Source organism: Triturus cristatus, chromosome 11, assembly GCF_964204655.1.
Source record: "Triturus cristatus chromosome 11, aTriCri1.1, whole genome shotgun sequence".
NCBI classification, from domain to species: domain Eukaryota; kingdom Metazoa; phylum Chordata; class Amphibia; order Caudata; family Salamandridae; genus Triturus; species Triturus cristatus.
The window spans coordinates 269,582,853-269,595,361 of record NC_140594.1 but is presented as its reverse complement, the minus strand read 5'-3'; the positions used below and the strand labels follow the sequence as shown (position 1 = coordinate 269,595,361).

The following is a 12,509-nucleotide window of genomic DNA, read 5'->3' as shown; positions in this document are numbered from 1 at the left end:
ACCGCTTCCATCACCCCACCTTCGGGCCCGGTGAAGAAGCATCATAAGTCTTCCAGCGGCTCGGGCTCGAGCCAGCCTACTAGCGGTGCCGAAAACCACACCAAACTTCGTTCCGAAGCCATCGGTGTCGAAACCTGACCTCTCGGTGCTGACCAAACGTAAATCCCTCAGCGCCGAAACTCCCGTGCCGAAACCTGCCTCGGCACCGAACAAAAAATCAGAGGCCCAGAAAAAGCATGGCACAGATTAACCAAAGAAGCCGTCGGCCCCGAAAACATCTGTGCCAACAGATCAATTGGTGCCGGAGGAACTATTCACGCCAGATCCTCTACAAAAGACTTTAACAAAGGATCCAAAGACTGGACATTTGACTTTGTCTTCAAAGAAAAGACATTTAGACAAACCAGCTCCTCCTCCACCGCCAAAACGGAAGGACTCTGCCACATACCCTTTCAGAGTACCTTCCCCACCACCTCCACCTCCTCCACCCTCTCCATCTCCGCCCCCTCCACCTTCTCCACCCTTGCCTCATCGCTCTCCAACCCCGTCTCCAGACCCTGATGACCAAGGGGATCCATACTATGATCCAACAGATGCCCCACAAGACCCCACCCCTCCAGTAACACCAGACCCATGGGAGGATTATCATAATCCAGATGTCCCAGATGTACCTCAGGATGATCTTTATCCATCCAGGCCATCTCCACCAGAGGACTCCTTGGGGTTCCACCACTTGTTACAACGGGCGGCACATTATCATGGGGTGGAGTTACACACTGATCCAGTTGAGGAAGACTTCCTACTTGATACCTTTGACATCGCAGATAAATCTACTGCCATACTACCCATGCTTAAAGGGGTGACCAAACATGCGGCAGAGGTTTTCAAAGACCCAGTCAGGGCTAGGGTCTTAAACCCCAGAATAGAGAAAAAATATAAGGCCGCCCCCAGAGATCCTGCCTATATTAAAGGACCTGCACCCTTAGACTCATTAGTGGTATCCACAGCTAGGAAGCGGTCCAATTCTCAGTCATCGGGTGAAGCTCCACCACCTGATAAGGAGTCCAAGCTCCTAGACGCGTCAGGCAAACGCACTGCCTCGCAAGCTGCCAATATGTGGCGTATCGCCAACACGCAAGCGCTGTTGGCAAGGTACGACAGAGCGCACTATGATGAGCTGGAGACTATCATGCAACATCTCCCAGAAAAATATAAAAATAGGGCTCATGAACTAATACAAGAGGGAAAGACCATTACCAACACCTCTATTAAATGTGCACTTGACGCAGCAGACACAGCTTCCAGGGCTATAAACACCAGTGTTCTGCTTCGCCGCCACGCCTGGCTCAGAATCTCAGGTTTAAGCCAGAGGTACAAGCATCTATACTAAACCACCCTTTTGACCAGCAACACTTATTTGGCCCAAAAGTAGACAAAGCCCTGGAAAAAATGAAAAAAGATACAGATACGGTGAAGTCTATGGGAGCATTACAGTCCCACCCTCCTAGACGCTCTTTTCGCCGCTCCTCCTTTCGAGGCACTGTCAGGGGCTACTCTGCCGATAACGCCTCCACATCCTACAAGTCCCCTCCTAAGACTACCTTCACAAAGGGCTATCAAAGAGGTGGATATAGAGGAAACAATAATAAGGGCAGGGGCAATACTAACACCGCCCGTTCTGCCACACCGCCCACACAATGACTTTCCCCCGCTCCCCCCAGACCATTCCACTCCAGTCGGGGGCAGACTACAAAACTTCTTTCAAACCTGGGAGACCATAACATCAGACAAATGGGTGACCCAAATTATTCGGTCAGGGTACTGTCTCGAATTAACATCCACCCCCCCCCCAAATATTCCACCCAGGCACCGTACAATGTCGCAAGAACACACCACATTGCTCAAACAAGAGGTAATAAAACAGGCTATAGAGCAGGTCCCCATCAATCAACAAAATTTAGAGGTCTACTCTCTGTACTTTCTGATACCAAAAAGAGACGAGACTCTACGACCCATTCTAGACCTCCGGCCTCTCAATACATACATACATACATTCAGACCATTTTCACATGGTAACTCTCCAACAAGTTCTCCCACTCTTCTGCCAGAACGATCTTCTCACCACACTGGACTTGAAAGACGCATACTTTCATATTCCAATACACCCTTCTCACAGAAAGTACCTCAGATTTGTAGTGGACGGCCAACATTATCAGTTCAAGGTTCTCCCCTTCGGGGTCACAACCGCACCAAGAGTGTTCACCAAATGCCTAGCAGTAGTGGCGGCACACCTCGGAAGACAACACATTCACGTCTTCCCTTACTTGGACGACTGGCTAATAAAAGCCACGTCCTACAACCAGTGTGTGCAACATACAAACACTACCATCCAACTACTTCACCAGCTAGGTTTCACGGTGAACCACCAAAAGTCCCAGCTGATACAGTCTCACACAAAGCAATACCTCGGTGCCACTATAGACACCTCAAAAGCTATAGCCTATCCCAATCCAGCCAGAATCGCAAGCATACAAGCCTTGCGTCAAAGATTCATTCCTCGGCACTCTCTCCCAGCAAGAGTGTTTATGAAGCTAATAGGGATGATGGCATCTTGCATTTTCATAGTGCCTCATGCAAGACTCCTCATGCGTCCACTCCAAGAGTGCCTAGCACGCCAGTGGAACCAGGCCCAGGGGCAACTGACGGATCTGGTGTTGGTGGACGGTCGCACCCATCGCTCTCTGCAGTGGTGGAACACCACAAATCTTTCCAAAGGGCGACCGTTCCTGGACCCGGTTCCTCAGGTAATTCTAACAACGGACGCATCGCTCTCCGGTTGGGGAGCGCATCTATTACACCTCACAGTGCAAGGTATATGGACGCCACAACAAAAGTTACTCCACATAAACCATCTGGAGTTATTGGCGATCTTTCTAGCCCTGAAATCATTTCAGAAACAAATCTCAGCCAAAGCAGTATGCGATATGGATGAACTGGTCAGGCAATTTGTATATGCCTTTCCGCTTCTCCCGCTAATTCCATTAGTGGTAAGGAAGCTACAACAGCACTCCCTCACACTCATTCTAGTAGCTCCAACATGGGCCAGGCAGCCATGGTACACCACACTACTACAGCTCTCAGTGGTACCACACCAAAAATTACACCTGTCCCCATGCCTCCTAACCCAGAACCATGGAGAGATCAGGCACCCGGACCCAGCTCAGCTCAACCTTGCGATCTGGCTCCTGAAATCTTAGAATTTGGATACCTTAACCTTCCCCCTGATTGCATGAACATTATCAGGGAAGCCAGACGTCCTACCACTCGAGCATGCCATGCCGCAAAGTGGAAAAGATTTGTTATTTACTGCCGTAACAATACAATCAACCCTTTAGATATATCCATACAGCACATCATATGTTACCTGCTCATCTACAAAGGTGTAACCTGGCATACACATCCATCCGTTTACACCTAGCAGCAATTGCTGCTTACCTGCAAAACAGACAGCATTTATCACTTTTCAGAGTGCCTGCTATTAAAGCTTTCATGGAAGGCCTTAAAAGAGTAATTCCACCCAGAGCACCACCCTCACCTGTGTGGAATCTAAACGTAGTTCTTACAAGGCTGATGGGACCGCCTTTCGAACCAATGCATAAATGTGAGCTTCAGTTCCTTACTTGGAAAACAGCTTTTCTCGTAGCTATCACTTCCCTTAGAAGGGTTAGTGAAATACAAGCGTTCACTACACAAGAACCTTTTCTACAGATACATCACAATAAGGTGATACTTCGCACAAATCCTAAATTTCTGCCCAAGGTCATTTCCCCCTTCCATCTCAATCAATCGGTGGAATTACCGTTTTTTTTCTCGCAACCTCAATCTGTTGCAGAAAGGGCTCTACATACACTTGATGTTAAAAGGGCTTTACTTTACTATATACAAAGAACGCAATCTTTTAGAAAGACTAAACAGCTGTTTGTCTCGTTCTCTTCATCACATAAAGGCAACCCCATCTCAAAATCAGGGATAGCTAGGAGGATTGTAAAATGCATACAAATTTGCTATCACAAAGCAAAAAGAACATTATCTGTTCCACCTAAAGCCCACTCTACAAGAAAGATAGGGGCTTCTATGGCGTTTCTAGGTAACATACCCTTAGATGACATCTGCAAAGCAGCCACATGGTCAACACCGCACACCTTCACAAAACATTACTGTGTAGATGTGCACACCAAACAACAAGCTAGTGTGGGCCAGGCTGTATTAAAGACACTGTTTCAAACCACTGCAACGGATGGTCGCCGCTAGGGTTGGGTACTGCTATATAATCTATGCACAGTGTATAATCTGCAGCTCATATGCCTCGAACTGAATATGCTACTTACCAGTATGTGTGAGAAAGTGGCTCTGTATATACTGTTCCTTAATAGGTACAGGGTGTACAGAGTCCACAGACCCCAAGGGTTTAACAGAGGTTAAAGTTAGATATAACCTTACTCTCCAAAGTGGTAGCCTGGTCGAGTAGTAAGGCAGTATCGGAGGACGTGTAAAGCATTTGTTGTACACACTCAGTCAGCAAATAGTTCCACACACTCAATAACTGAACTCTAGGCCAATGGTTTGTATAAAAAAAATATATGCTTGTTTTATTTTAGAACCAACACTTGGAATTAAAATATACTTTCTCGACAGGAGATGTTTCATAAAAATACTTTTGTATATGCAATAGACTTTTTAGTAAACAGTTACAAATAGTTGCAGAAGGCAACTCTATTTCTAAACAGAATACATTGAGCTCAATGCTAAATTCAAATTATATGCAACAGATTACTTTGTAGATTTCTTTTGTAATTCCAGGCTTGGATCCTAGATCCAGTCCTGGGTCAGTTCTCAGAATCAGCTGTTGAAAGTCGACTTTGGTACTGTAGTGATTTTTAACTAATATTTAGCTATTTCAAAAGTGAGCACTTTGACTGCTTTTCTATGAAATTTCTTCCAAGTGTTGATTTCTGCAATTTCTAAATATTCCTCAAAAATCGTATAACATCTGAAAACGTAATTACTTACCTGTTTTGGATAAATGTCCCAGTACTGAGTCTAGCCACCCAGTACTGGATTACAAAAGTAACGATAACCTACTGTACCTGTAACCTATATTTCCTTCCATAGGGAATCATTGATTGTTTGCTCTGAAATATTTTCTAAGTGCTCACTTTTGAAATAGCTAAATATTAGTTAAAAATCACTACAGTACCAAAGTCGACTTTCAGCAGCTGATTCTGAGGACTGACCCAGGACTGGATCTAGGATCCAAGCCTGGAATTACACTCAGTAAAAGTACATTCAGCAATTTAGCAAAAAGTGGGGGCATACCATGCAAGAAAGAGGGCACTTTCTCACAGTATGCATCTGTTCTTGGCATGTAGAGCTGCAGATCTATACACGCCCACCCCCACCCGCCTCCCCGGCTACCTGTATCCGTTCCAGTCTATCTTATTTAGATACAACACACATGGGTTTCTTTACTATTATCACTACGCTCCATCTTTTCCCTGCTGGCGAAAAACAATCTGAGGATGTAGCCGAAGCCCATGCGCAGTACGGACCGAAGGAGGAGTCACCGAACTCGTGACTTCCAAACACTGTCCAAGAAGAAAAACAAACTGCAAACATCCGGGCCCAACACCAGATGGCGATCTATGCACAGTGTATAGATCTGCAGCTCTACATGCCAAGAACAGATGCATACTGGTAAGTAGCATATTCCATATTTTCAATTGTCATCTTAAATTCCAACCTAATGGGCACTTCTGTCAGGTACATGCTTACTTCATACGTGTGTGGGTAATATTCCATTTAAAAAAAAAAACAGGTTAAAGTTTAATTATAGTTAGGAAAACTTACTTTCCCTATGCAAACCAAGTTTAAACTACAAAAACTTTAAAAATTCAAAAGTTATAGTTTTAACTTTCATTTACAATTTACCCACCACATTCAAATTATTATAAGTAAAGGACCTCGTTTCACAATCTTTTCCGCTTGCTAACCAGACAACATTAACTATAACCCACCACTCTACGGTCCACTGTGTTGTGACAAATAATGTCATTTGAGAAGTTAGAAATGTTGTTTTAAATACTATGATTTCACATGCTATAAGTGAGGTAATATGCAAGGTTTTAAACCGTGCATGGAAAATAATTATAACTTTACAATTTTTTAATGTTTGTGTATTTTAAGTTGGGTTTGTACCAGAAGAATACACAAGGTTTTTCAAGCTATAAATTTTCCTTAACCTTTGTTTTTTTCATTGTCTGTCAATGGTTTTTATATTTTAATAAAAATGTGTGTGAAATTGCAGTGTGGATTTTCATTGATTGGAGTGTTGTGAAGTGCAGTACACTACAGTGAAGGAGAGTATCGTAGAGTCTAGTGTTGTAGGAATTATTGTAGAGTGGAATAGAGTGAAGTATCGTAGAGTGGAGTGACTAAGCATACTGTGGAGTTAAGTGTAATACAGTGGAGTGGTGTTTCGTATCATGGAGTGGCATGTTGTACAGTGTAGTGGCGTGCCGAATAGTAGAGCGGAGTGCTGTACAGTGGAGTGTTATGAAATGGAGTGTGGTGTATGGGACAGCACCTAGTGGCCGACCGCCCTCGAAAGCCCACCTACCCCCTCAGACCACGCCAAGAACCTTGGCGTCTTACTCGACTCATCACTCGCCGTCACCTCCAGCTGCTTCAACATCCTCCGCAAGACCTTCAAGTGGATCCCCCTGAGTCATGGAAGACAGTCACCCACGCACTCATCACCAGCAGACTGGACTATGGAAACACACTCTATGCCGGCATCAACAAGTCCCTACTCTGCAAACTCCAGCCAATACAGAACACTGCCGCCAGATTCGTCCTCGGCATCCCCCGACATGAACACCTACGAAGTCTCCACTGGCTCCCCGTGGAGAAAAGAGTCCCGTTCAAAATCCTCACTCACGCCTACAAATTCTACACAGCAACAGACCTAAATACCTCAACGACAGATTTAACTTTCACATACCCAAAAGAAACCTCCAATCTTCCAACCTCGCACTGGCCGAAACTCGACAAATGGCGCTTTCGTTGAACTCTGCTTTAAGGGTCATACTGGCAACGTGGAAATCGGACCGGGTCCCGGAACATGTACACTGGGTGCACCAAGTTTGGAATCTTCTGGCTATAGAAAAGCTTTCTATGACTGCAGCGAGGAAGAGTGCGGCCTATGCCAAGACTCGGGCTCCCTTTCTATCTATTCTCACCACAGAATTCCGAGAATTGTCCTGCCCACAATACCTCAGTATACTCTACCTGATCCCTGAGAGCATATCTGCCCTCCCCTGAGAACACAAGACACACGCCCCTTGCCAGTTCCTGCGGTGCTCGGCCTGGAACAATACTCAGGACCAAGCTCCGACAATTTTCCTTTCCTTTTTGTTAGCTCACTGAGGAGACTGGGTGGGGGAAGGGGGAGGGCATTGGAAGGGTTGTTTTTTAAAAAACAAAAAAAAATTTATATAGTTTATCTGTGTTTTGGTTTTGCTTACTGTTTGCACGCGGCCTACTCCACTGTGCCTGCAGCCCATAAGGGATCAACCCGCAGCCCGGACTCGCCTTGTTTTACAACTGTTTGATCTATCGCCTTCACTACTGGATTTTGCTTGCTCCATTCCTTCAGACGCGGACGGCCCTGTTGGGTTGTAGCCGGATTGCTGTGTATAACTTCTTGAATTTCACGTTGGCGTCTTACCTTGCTTACACGGACTTTGCTTGGCCGGCCCACTGAGTTGTAGGCACCTTCACATTGTGTTCTGCATTCTGTGCCGTCTATAAAACGATTTAATACTAAATGTTAGTGTTAGAAAAAAAAAACGGACATCTACAAACAGCTCACTTGACAAAAACCTCTAAATATAGTAAGAGAAAAATATTCTCAATTTTCCAAGCAGCAATTAGTAAAAAGTCAGACTACCATTTGACCTCTTAACTTGAACAGACAGCACATTTGTCCAGATAAAAACAAGATTTAATGGCATCTTTATTGCTCATTCACTTTCTGAATGAACAGAACACCTGTTTCTTTCCAGTTTAAGTTCACTCACCAGACGGGACTAGTAAGTGCTAAAAAAAAAAGCTCGACCTGACAAAGTTTGACTCACAATTGCAAGTGGGCAAGTAGATTTTTCCAGGCCTGAGAGTGTAGCACAGTTTTGTAGAGTGAAGTTGCATACAGTGGAGTAGGCTTTTGGACATTGGAGCGGACTATAGTACAGTGTAGTAGAGTGAAGTACTCTGGAAGAGTTGCGTATAGTGTACTAGAGTATCGTAGAGTGGCATACAGTATAGTACAGTGTTGTATTGTGAAGTGAAGGGGTATAGACAGGAGTAAAGTGTCGGAGAGTGGAGTACAATGTAGTAGAGTGTTGTAGAGTGGAGTTGAACAGAGTACAGTAGTATATGAAACAGTGGAGCTGTGAAGAGTGGATAGTTGTATAATAGTGTAGAGTGAGGTAAAGTCTCATACAGTGGTGTAGAGTTAAGTGGAGTGGTGGTAGGTAGCGTGGGAGTAAAATACACTAGAGTGAATTGGGGTGTCATAAAGTAGAGTGGCGTGGAGTGTACTGGCATAGCGCAGGTAATAAACTGTTCTAATTTGGAGTGGGGTCAGTAAAGTGGAGTGCTGTCATATAGAAAAGTGTCATATAGTTGAATAGATTTTTGTACATTAGAGTTTATGGGTATAGAGTATAGAGTTGGACAGTGGAGTGTACTGCAATAGAGTGAAATGGAATGTTGTAGAGGTGTATGAGGATAGAGTGGAATAGAAGTGTGGTAGACCTTTATAGAGTAGAAGCTAGAGTGGAGGATAATGTCATACAGTGAAGCGGTGTAGAGTGACGTACAGTATTCTGGCGTAGAGTGAATTTCCATAAAGTGGAATAGCATAAATGGAATAATGTACAGTGCATTACCGTATAGTGGAGTGAAGAAGAGTAGAGTGGCATAGAGTGGAATAGCGTAAAGTGGAGTGATGTACACTGAAGTGGAGTATGGTACAGTGGATTAGCGTAGAGTGGGGTTGCATACATTAAAGTAGTGTAGATAGGAGTTGAGGAACTGTTGTAAATTGGAATGGCTTCTCATACAGTAGAGTGCTGTGTTTTAAAGTGTAAACTATTGTAGAGTGTTGTGTAATACAGTGTACTGGCATAGAGTTGAGTACAATTTTGGATAGTGGAGTAGAATATAGTATAGTGGCATGGAGCGAAGAGTGCAGTTATATAGAGTGGAGGAGAATATACTGGAGTGGTGTAGCATAAAGTGGGATAGCATAGTGATATCATGTAGCACAATACTACTAAAAGTAGCAAGGAAGCCCAAAAAATAATCTAGACTGCATATGTAAAGTGTCAGGTTTACTACGTGAACAACTCAAAGATCCATTTATGGTCACATGCTAATGGAAACCGATAAATACATAACGAACAGGATACAATTTCTGGCGTGGAAAGTTGTGAAAAAGTAGCTGTCTGCTTTCCTGCAGTTGTTGAGTCTGTCTGTTTGATGTCATGGGCTCGACATTGTATGTGCATGCCCACACCCCCACCGGCCTTTCACATTTTTTTTGGTTTAGAATTTACTTCTAGTGGGGCATAATTTAGGATTGGCAAAAGCCAGGAATGTTGAACCGGAGCTTTTCAGCTCATTAAGATTGAGTTTGTAGAGGGTTGGACTTCAGGGGTCTCTCTTAATTCCTATGAAGAGATCTAACTATGCATGCAATATGACGAGACTTAATTGTGGTTGGGTAATGGACAACCAGGTTCATAAGCAGTAACTTCATATTGGCGTAGCTCGTGGGGGTTTGAATTTGTAATTCTGTAGTTAGCCATTGGAGACAATTGCCCATATTTATTTGTTTGTAGAGGACAGCTTGGTTTACGTAGAAAAAGCAAAGATCTAACCTCTCTGATTGTTGTTCTATCTTTCTTGAACCAGCGGAGGAGAAGGCAAAAGAAGCGGAGAGCAAAGCTCGAGCACTGGAACTAAGACTCAGTGGAGACCTTTCAAGAGAGTCTAGGGTGACTATCTGCAAAGCCTATTCCACAGTTTTATCATTCAGGGGACTAGATTCACATAACCTTAGGGCATAGATTAAAGGAACCTCTAGGGTACGCATCAGACCCTGGGTAATATGAACCCAGCTTTTGGTTATCTAGTAAACCGAGGCTATGGCACGTCCATTATACTCCGTGTCAGTCACTCTCAATCTTGAGGCAAAGATGACATTTGTAATAATGCACACCTAGCCATTAGGATTACACCACAGTTGGGTCCAGTTTTACCCAACCTTAGGTAATACATCACACATTAGGTCAGACACACTCAACGTTTGGGTATACATCACACATGCAGTGAGACGCATCCAAACCTAGGGCTTTCTCCACACCCAGACTTCTATCGACCTAATCCTAGGAATACATCAAAGCCAGCGTCCCTCGCACCAGCCATAGAGCATACATCACAGCATGATCTGTCACACCCAACCTTAAGTCCTACATCAGACACACAATGAAACACACCCAGCCTTATGCTTGGATCACAAGCAGCTCCAGATATACCCACCTTAGGACATAATGCCCAGGGGCACGCACATCTACTCTTAGGATAAACAAAACAGGCACAATCAGCGCACCCATTCCTGAGGCTTAGACCCAAAACCCATACTATTCAAAACCTGGAGTCATGCATCACATTCAGCATCAGGCACCAGTGTGCCCAAGATATCAATACAGATAAAGCACACCCAGGGTCAGGGCAAAGCCTGTAGCTCATCTCCAGAACAGGCTGTAACTTAAAAGTACTTGAAAGCTTTGTGGTCCAAGGACCGTGGTTTAGGAACACTTTTCCGGTCAACGTCCCCACTGGGAACACTCACACAAACCATATTTAAACCAAGCTTAATTGTTACTGTTGCACTAGGGAAAACACCTCTCACTGTGACATCATACCCAGGCCTGAAAATATACTACACTGATAAAATTTCCACCAGGAGTTTATCACTGAGCATCAGACATACTGCAAAATCAGTGTCATCACACAGTCCTCTTCAGCAGCACTGCCCCCTTGTTAGGGCTTTTGTCATTTGTCACTCAAACTTGTCACTTAATTTAGTGGGCATGGGTGAAATTAGGATATTCATGTTTGCTTGTAGCTAGTGATAAAATGTTGTCAAATCAGATCCCAACTAAATTGACAAGATTCAATTGCTGCTTGTTGCATAGACGTTTGTTTAAACTGTTTTCTTTCTTGTTCTAGGCAACTTTGCGTCAGGTGCAAAACACTGCAATTATGTTTCGCAGGGAGGCAGAAATGAAGAAATGCTTGAAAGAAGCAAAGCAGAGGTAAATGTCGATTGGCAGTGCAATAATCCAATAGTGCCATTATAAAAAGCAGAATACCTCTGACACCATTGATCACAATATTTCTTTTGCCACACTAGTCCTTTTTATTGACTCTGGGCTTCAATCTTTAATTTTTCTTTTTTTCAAATCTTATTTTCAAATGAGAATCCCTTCACCAAATAGATTTTCACCTCTCCTCAATATTTCAAAACACATAGAACATTTATGAGACCTATTCACATTATGTTACTAATTAGACAGACTCAAAACATGTTCTACAAAAATTAACTCAAGATGCTGTGAACATAGAGTTACATTACATCACACACTAGAAAAACACATTCTCGATTAATTTTATACTGTGTTTTTTTGGTGTTTGATTCACAAACTAAAGTACATGTTCCTTTTCTTGTCCTACTGGTTTATGTACAAGTTAAGCTGGGACCTTATTTCTCTTAGTCCTCGAAGCTGTCTGTTTATGTGGTCCTAATGCAGGGTCAGAAACTATTCACAAAACTAATGCGGAAAAACAAATCCACTATTATTCAACAAGTCGGAAAAGAAGATCGCCGTATCGTTTTCCTAATTTAGTCTGAACCGCTGCGTGGTTAGAGCCAACGCGTTTCGACCTTTTAGTGGTGGGACCGAGCACTCTGTTTGTGTTAAGGTCTTCATCAGGGCTGAACGTAGTTCAGATAGGACATCTTTTGCCGTTTTGTATTGCTGCGTGAATATGCAGTGGCTTCCTGCTAGATCAAATGTTATGTAGAAGGAAATTGCTCAATATTGGCACCTCTTATATTTTATTGGTTGGTAAATTGTGCGGCTTCTGAATGTCGGGTGACCAAACTTCGAGCTCTTTGTATGGCGTTAATCTTCTTAGGCTTCTTCCATACGAATCTGCGTTACGCTTTTTAATTGAAAATAAGATTTGAAAAAAAAAAATAATAATTGAAGCCCAGAGTCAATAAAAAGGACTAGTGTGGCACAAGAAATATTGTGATCAATGGTGTCAGAGGTATTCTGCTTTTTATAATGACATTATACTGATTCCGGCCTCTGAACCCC

General features: G+C 43.5%; 1 protein-coding gene across 5 annotated transcripts in view; it reads left to right on the top strand.

The window, feature by feature from the left end:
- The window catches only part of MORC2 (MORC family CW-type zinc finger 2), a 403,660-nt gene that overhangs the window by 148,756 nt on the left and 242,395 nt on the right, over nucleotides 1-12,509 (top strand). For all 5 annotated transcript variants that reach the window (XM_085634756.1, XM_085634754.1, XM_085634755.1 and 2 more), the window contains 2 exons: nucleotides 10,036-10,118; nucleotides 11,356-11,441. In XM_085634756.1, coding sequence (XP_085490882.1) covers nucleotides 10,036-10,118; nucleotides 11,356-11,441 — 169 coding nt within the window. The remainder of the gene's footprint in view (nucleotides 1-10,035; nucleotides 10,119-11,355; nucleotides 11,442-12,509) is intronic.